The 8,566-nt window shown below is 38.9% G+C and overlaps 1 protein-coding gene across 1 annotated transcript; it reads left to right on the top strand.

Moving 5' to 3' along the window:
- The first annotated feature begins 1,539 nt into the window (after positions 1-1,539).
- LOC103974861 (disease resistance protein RGA2-like) lies at positions 1,540-4,716 on the top strand. Its single transcript, XM_009389765.3, has one exon. The coding sequence runs from the start codon at positions 1,540-1,542 to the stop codon at positions 4,714-4,716; it is 3,177 nt and encodes a 1,058-aa protein (XP_009388040.2).
- The last annotated feature ends 3,850 nt before the right edge of the window (positions 4,717-8,566 follow it).

Raw genomic sequence — 8,566 nt, forward strand, 5'->3', positions numbered from 1 at the left:
ATCTATTTGAGCCTTATATACATTCATTCATTTATTTTATATATTTACTTATTAATTTAACATTAAAAATATATATATTCACTTTGAATAAATATTAAAAATATTAGAAGGATAAATTAGACATAAATATTTTTAATGGACTTTTGAAATGTAATTTTACCAAACAACACTTAACTCAATGCATATTTAAAATAAATGTTTTTTTGCTTATCAAACACTCTCAAGCATTCCAATATTTATTCATATCCTTTTCTTCAATTATATATTATAAATAAATAAATATATTTTTAAATAAAATCTTACTCTGATGCTCGAAAGAGAAAAAGTAGGTATATTCATGGTGATGTGTCCTGTTTCTCAATCATTAATATTCTCAGTTTATGTAATTATGTCGATGGTCTTCGATATGAACAATCGGAATAATTTGATTTTGGATCGATCGTTTGCATCTTTTTGGAGGCACTTAGAGCATTTGATTATTGCATTATAAATCTCATTGAATTTTAATTATAATTATTGATCATTAAAAAATAAGTTTATTTATTATATGATTCCTTATGAGATGATCTCGATAGAATTAACTTATCTAATTATTATTTCAGACCCATGCAGCTTAACAAAGCTTTTTGTGATGATAAGAAACAGATGAAGTATAGTTTTTCTCCATAGACAAACATAGATTAATCACCAAAGTAATAACTTTCACATCCACAGTTTCGTTTTGTTTGTGTGCTCTTACTTACTTCCTGCACATGTCTACTTCTCTTGTTTCTTACGAGGGTGATTGGGCTATCTAAGAAGAAAGTATGCTACTATATGTTCTTCCAAACTGGAGCGTATCGTTGATCAGTAAATAAGACGGTGTTAGAAATCTTGATGTACTTACAATATCTTTGGCTTCCGCCACGTCTCAATCATTCGCTCGTCCCTTTGTCAATCGCCTGCCTTCTTTCTATCGATTGATATCAGAATCATTTTTTTGTCTTACCATTGTTGTCGGAGCCTTTAATTGGTATCAAAGGCTATTTTATTCTGCATCACGTTTTAGAATCGGTCAATGATTTCGCCATGAAAGATAAACTCTTAACTTTGTTCGTACTATGTAGCAGCACCCTTTCTTTCGGCCTGCCAAATGACCACAAGCCGAAGTGGCTTACGGAAGACAATAGAATATTATTGCACCAATAGATTATTACGGAAGACTCGTCTTCTTCTTTTATCTCTTCTGCTCCTCTTCTACTCTCTCAGCACAATCACCTTTTCCATTTTAATCCTTATTATTTCTGTATTCTCGAATAAGTCCTCAAATTACATTTGAGACTTGGTTATTCTGTGCAATGACGAAGGAGATACTACTATTGCTTTGTTCATGAGATCCTGTTGAGAGTTCGGTGGTGCTCTGACATCATAACAATTATATTTTCTCCACGTATTATATATCTTGACAATTCCAAACTACACAAGTTTGACATCATAACAATTTGTCCCATTCATACGAAACAAAGATCTCCACCAGGAAAGCAAAAGACGAGAGAAGATATGGCCGTGATGCCGAATCCCTTCATCTCCAAGCTCCTCGTAACATTGTTCGACATGGCCAAGGAGAAGGTGGACTTGTGGTTGGGCGTCCCCGGGAAGATCCAAAACCTCCAAAGCACACTCCGCAACATCCAGTCTGTCCTTCGTGACGCCGAGAAGCGGCGGATCGAGGACAAGGCCGTCAACGACTGGCTGATGGAGCTCAAGGATGTCATGTACGACGCCGACGACGTCCTCGACGAGTGGCGGACCGCGGCCGAGAAGTGCACCCCGGGAGAGTCCCCTCGGAAGCGGTTCAAAGGCAACATATTTTCCATCTTTGCTGGCTTAAGCGACGAGGTCAAGTTCAGAAATGAGGTGGTCATCAAAATCAAGGATCTCAACGATCGGCTGAAAGAGATCTCGGACCGAGGGTCCAAGTTGCAACTCCATGTGTCTGCGGCGGAACCAAGGGTGGTTCCTCGAGTTAGTCGCATAACTTCCCCGGTGATGGAGTCTGACATGGTTGGCCAGCGACTGGAGGAGGACGCCAAGGCACTGGTGGAGCAGCTGACAAAGCAAGATCCGAGTAAGAACGTGGTGGTGCTGGCAATTGTGGGGATCGGCGGCATTGGAAAGACCACCTTCGCTCAGAAGGTGTTCAATGATGGTAAAATCAAAGCCAACTTCCGCACCACCATCTGGGTGTGCGTGTCCCAAGAGTTCAGCGAGACGGATCTTCTCAGAAATATCGTTAAAGGTGCTGGTGGAAGCCATGGTGGGGAACAGAGCAGGAGTCTGCTGGAGCCCATGGTGGCGGGTCTCCTTAGAGGGAACAAGTTCTTGCTGGTGTTGGATGATGTTTGGGATGCTCAGATCTGGGACGACTTGCTCCGCAATCCTTTGCAGGGAGGAGCAGCAGGCAGCAGGGTGCTGGTGACCACCAGAAACACAGGGATCGCGAGGCAAATGAAGGCGGGCCTCGTCCACGAGATGAAGCTGCTGCCTCCAGAGGATGGCTGGACGCTCCTGTGCAAGAAGGCGACGATGAATGCAGAGGAGGAAATTGATGCCCAAGATCTCAAGGACACAGGCATGAAGATTGTTGGGAAATGCGGAGGGCTTCCCCTGGCCATCAAGACCATCGGAGGGGTCCTCCTCGATAGAGGACTCAACAGAAGTGCGTGGGAGGAAGTTCTCCACAGCGCCGCATGGTCACGGACCGGGCTTCCCGAAGGTGTGCATGGAGCACTGTATCTGAGCTACCAAGACTTGCCGTCGCATCTCAAGCAATGCTTTCTCAACTGTGTCTTGTTCCCCGAAGACTATAGGTTTCACGAGCCTGAAATTGTCAGATTATGGATAGCCGAGGGGTTTGTTGAAGCCCGAGGAGATGTCAGCTTGGAGGAAACAGGAGAGCAATATTACAGAGAGCTGCTTCATAGGAGCCTTCTACAATCGCAACCTTACGGTCAGGACTACGATGAGTCTTACATGATGCATGACCTGCTCCGATCGTTCGGCCATTTCCTATCGAGAGATGAGAGCTTGTTCATTAGTGACGTGCAAAACGAGTGGAGAAGTGGTGCCGCCCTGATGAAGCTACGTCGGTTGTCGATTGGGGCCACTGTAACCACGGACATCCAGCATATCGTCAATTTGACCAAGAGACATGAGTCAGTGAGGACATTGTTAGTAGATGGAACACACGGCATTGTGGGGGATATAGATGATTCCTTGAAGAATCTCGTGCGACTTCGAGTCCTGCACCTTATGCATACAAATATCGAGAGCATATCGCACTACATCGGAAATTTGATACACTTGAGATACTTGAATGTGTCTCATAGCCATATAACGGAGCTTCCAGAAAGCATATACAATCTGACGAATTTACAGTTTTTGATCCTCAAAGGATGTTTCAAGTTGAGACAGATCCCCCAGGGTATAGATAGGCTAGTCAATCTAAGGACACTCGACTGTAAAGGTACACACTTGGAGAGCTTACCATGTGGAATAGGAAGGTTGAAGCTCCTCAATGAACTCGTAGGATTCGTGATGAACACGGCTACTGGTTCGTGCCCATTGGAAGAATTAGGCAGCCTCCAGGAGCTCAGATACCTCTCCGTTGATAGGTTGGAGATGACGTACATGGAAGCTGAACCGAGAAGGGATACAAGCGGATTAAAGCGTAATCGAAAACTGAAGAATCTACATTTATATTGCTTATCTACACCGACATCCGATGGTCACACTGAGGAGCAGATTGAAATAATCGAGAAGGTGTTGGATGTGGCACTTCATCCACCATCATCTGTTGTTTCGCTCAGTTTACAGAATTCCTTCGGCCTCCGGTACCCAAGCTGGATGGCGTCTGCAAGCATCAGTTCGCTTCTTCCAAACATAAGCCGCTTGGAACTAATTAACTGCGATTATTGGCCACTGCTTCCACCGCTAGGAAAGCTCCCCAGTTTGGAGTTTCTTGAAATAGGAGGTGCACGTGCAGTGACCACCATCGGACCGGAATTTTTTGGGTGTGAAGCTGCTGCTACTGGTCATGAACGGGAACGGAATTCAAAGCGCCCTTCTTCTTCTTCTCCTCCTTTGTTGTTTCCGAAACTAAGGCAGCTGCAACTCTGGGATATGACTAACATGGAAGTGTGGGATTGGGTAGCGGAGGGTTTTGCTATGCGTCGCCTCGACGAATTGGTCCTCCATAATTGTCCCAAGTTGAAGTCTCTACCGGAAGGCCTGATCCGACAGGCAACCTGCTTAACCACATTGGATCTGAGGAATGTGTGTGCTCTCAAGTCCATCAGAGGTTTCCCTTCTGTGAAACAACTGAGAATAAGTGGTAAATCAGATCTGGAGATTGTCACTGATCTCCCTGCACTGGAGTTCTTGAGGTTGGGCACTTTTGGATCTCGCATCAATCATTTACCAGAGTGGTTGGCGGCTTGCCCTGCATGCTTCACCACGCTCCAGAGACTGGACGTATGGGGAGCCACCAAACTCCTCCGCAGATGCCTACAAAATGGCGCAGACTGGCCCATGATCGAACGCTTTCCAATTTTTTCCATCAGAGATTTCCGAGGCAATTATATAAACTACATCAAGCATTCCTGCACCTTCGACACAAACCTAGTCGATGCTGATGCTGCTTTTGCTGCTGTTGCTGCTGAAGAAGAAGAAGAATAAGAAGACGTCAATGAGCTTTGAGGTAACTTGAAATGATAGAATATTTAGATGTTAATAGGAATTCCACTTTAGAATTTATATGCTTGAGGGTAATTTCTTGATAAAGTAAAAATTAATCGATTATTATATCATCAATAATGTAAGCTGAATTTATGATATATTTTGACATCATAAATCAAATTTTACTTTTACAAAAAAAATTTTAAAGACTTTTTATGATCGACTCAATTATCAAGCCATTAAAAATATTTTATAATAATACCATAATAGTTTTCTTCTTTAAGAATGATAAGTTAAAGTACTTAGTAGTTATAGAAAAAAAAATCTAAAAACAACATATGTTAATTAAGAACTTAGCACCACTTCTAAGATTATTAATCAATTTATTAAAATTTTATAATGTAAAATGTTTAAAGAATATGTTCTTGGAATGATATGATCAACTCATAAACATAAGGTGATACATATTTAAGTGAATACTATTATTGATATTTTTTTCTACTTAATTAAAATTACTTATTTTTATTATCCTATTTATATTTATATATACATATTATGATTTAATATGATAATAATATTATCTTGACAAAACAAACTATAAATATTGTTATGAACTATATTAGAAAAGATTAATAGTATTGAAATATATAAAAAAAGAGTACGATATTGATTACATACAACTACGTTGACTCGCATTGGTAGTTGGACCTAATGTTGTAATATTATATTTATTAGGTTTATTAGTATATTTTATAAAATTTTATGTGTAGGTGTAAAATACTTTCTAAGACTTTTAAATTTTAAAATTTTTGTGAGTTTATACAAATTCATCCTAGAGGCCACAAATACCATCAAATTATTGAATCAAGATTTTGTTCGTTTGGATCGTTTTGATGGAACGAATTTTACCCGTTGGCAAGATAAAATGAAGTTCATGTTGACTGCTTTGAATATCTTTTATGTGCTTGATCCAAATATTCAACCAATTCGTGATCCAACCGACGATGACACCGAGGAAAAGGCTAAACAAAAAAAGAGAATTGAATATGAAATCATGTATAGAGGATACATTCTCAATGCTCTTTCGAACCGGTGTTATGATCTTTTTACTGTGGAACCATCTACAAAAGCAATTTGGAATGCTTTGGAATTCAAATATCATACTAAGGAGGAAGGGACAAAGAAAATTTTAATTTCTAAATATTTTGATTACAAGTTTGTGGATGACAAGCCAATCTTGGCACAAGTGCATAAGTTGTAGGTCATTGTTAATCAATTGAAAGCTGAAAAAATCGAACTTCCTAAACCTTTTTAAGTATGGGCTATAATAGCCAAGTTGCCTTCATCTTGGAAATGGTATAGGAAGAAGATTTTGCATGACTTCAAGGATATCACTTAGGAGCAAATTCAAAAACATCTTCGAATCGAGGAGGAATCGAGGATGAAAGACAAGAGTGAGAACTCTTTTGGCAATATAAAAGCAAATGTTGTGAATCAATATAAGAATTCCAACAAAGGCAAGCAAAATAAGGAGAATCATTTTGGCCCCAAAAGGGATCAAAGAAAATTTAAGAAGCCAAAAGTGGAGGTTGTTTTGTTTGTGGAAAACCTGGTCATTTTGCTAGGGATTGCAGATTTAAAAAAGGCTAGAAACCGGAAGTCAACTCCGTTGAGGGAGATGATAATATAATCGCTACGGTGAGTGAAGTGAATGCCATATTTGACAAGGTTTCTAGTTGGTGGTACAATACTTATGCTACCGTCTATGTTTGCTATGATAAGATACTCTTCAAGACTTATAAAAAAGTCACAGAAGGGCAAGAGATTCAAATGGGAAATAAAGTTTATTCTAAGGTGATTGACAAGGGAAATGTGGAACTCGTTTTCACTTCGGGTAAGAAAGTCACTCTTATTAATGTTCTTCATGTACCGAATATGAGTAGAAATTTAGTGAATGAGAATCTCCTTGGCAAACCTAGAATTAAATCTATTTTTGAATCCAGAAAGTTAATTCTATGGAACTTTTGTTGGAAAAGACTATTCCGTTGAGGGAATAGTCAAATTATCTATTGTTAACAATGATTCTAAATTTAATAAAGATATTACTTCTATTTATATTGTTGATTCTTATTTAGCATGATAGATTAGCACATATTGGAGTGAAGTGAATGCCATATTTGACAAGGTTTCTAGTTGGTGGTACAATACTTATGCTACCGTCTATGTTTGCTATGATAAGATACTCTTCAAGACTTATAAAAAAGTCACAGAAGGGCAAGAGATTCAAATGGGAAATAAAGTTTATTCTAAGGTGATTGACAAGGGAAATGTGGAACTCGTTTTCACTTCGGGTAAGAAAGTCACTCTTACTAATGTTCTTCATGTACCGAATATGAGTAGAAATTTAGTGAATGAGAATCTCCTTGGCAAACCTAGAATTAAATCTATATTTGAATCCAGAAAGTTAATTCTATGGAACTTTTGTTGGAAAAGACTATTCCGTTGAGGGAATAGTCAAATTATATATTGTTAACAATGATTCTAAATTTAATAAAGATATTACTTCTATTTATATTGTTGATTCTTATTTAGCATGATAGATTAGCACATATTGGAACTAGCACCATTAGAAGAATGGTTAAGTGTGGCTTAATAAATTATCATTTTGATGATCTTAATAAATATGAAATTTGTGTTAAACCAAAAACGTTGAAGAAATCCTTCGAAAGTGTTTATACACGTTTCGAACCTAAATATATTTCCTAAAGTATTTTTGATATTGTGTTTGTTATTTATTTCCACGGTGTTTTTATCCTTTCTTTGTCGTATTTTTCCGGAATCAAATAGCCGAGATGCTTTGTCCGACTTCCACGGATTCAACGCTTGCAAACTGTAGCCGAGACTTGTGAATGAATCATGAGCTCATGGGAAGGTCGGCCATGGTGGTGAGTGGCGTCGTCGTGAAGCTTCCTAATGCTTCTCGGTCGTGAGCATTGTTTCCAGGTGAGGTTGGTCAGAGCTCGACAGCAACGGAGGGAGACGGCGAAGACCTCACCGGCCCATGCAGTGCACGACTGCTTCGATTCCCTTATCATCAATGGAGATATGTCATGTCTTGTATGCATCTGTCTTCCTCCTCTAATTATTTCTTGCTTGCTCGTTTAAGGCAGCCTTAAAACTTTGTATCCATTTGTTGAACACTTTTGCAGTAGAATTCCTTTCTCATTCGTTCACAGTTTTCTAAATCAATCTCGTATGTACATATAATTCAGAAGAACATACGAGTGCATACAACCACTCATTCATAGTATACATTCAAGAGTTCAAATTAAAGGGAACTAACTAAATAGGGTCAATATTCATTGAGATAAACATTAATATACTATAAAAAGACTAAGTATTTAAGTTGTGAGAGCCTTTTTAATCCTTAATAGTTGAACTATTCTCTAAACTCTCTCTATTTTCATTTGGATTGGCAGAAGGCATTCGTGTTTATCTCTACTTCATACTTGGAGATAGAGATGACAATGAATTAAACTTGTTCTCGTGACATCAATTTTCTATCTTACCTACTTGTCGATTTCAACTTACAAAATGCATTGCGGAAGATGCAGCGGTCAAAGGTTTGATGAGCGACATGCAATAACACGTAAACGCGTTAGGACCGATTGTCTTCTTCCCGTCTCCTATCTCCTTCGACCTGTCTTTTCTCGGTCAAAGGTTTCACAAGTCTTCACCACAAAGCTGTGTCTGAAACCAAAGCCGACTTGGTCGTCTGTTGCTATTTTTTTTTTGTATAATTCCTAATTTTTTGCTAATTTTAATTATGCAACCACTCGCGTGCATATGG

The sequence above is a fragment of the Musa acuminata genome, chromosome BXJ1-3, assembly GCF_036884655.1.
Source record: "Musa acuminata AAA Group cultivar baxijiao chromosome BXJ1-3, Cavendish_Baxijiao_AAA, whole genome shotgun sequence".
NCBI lineage: Eukaryota > Viridiplantae > Streptophyta > Magnoliopsida > Zingiberales > Musaceae > Musa > Musa acuminata.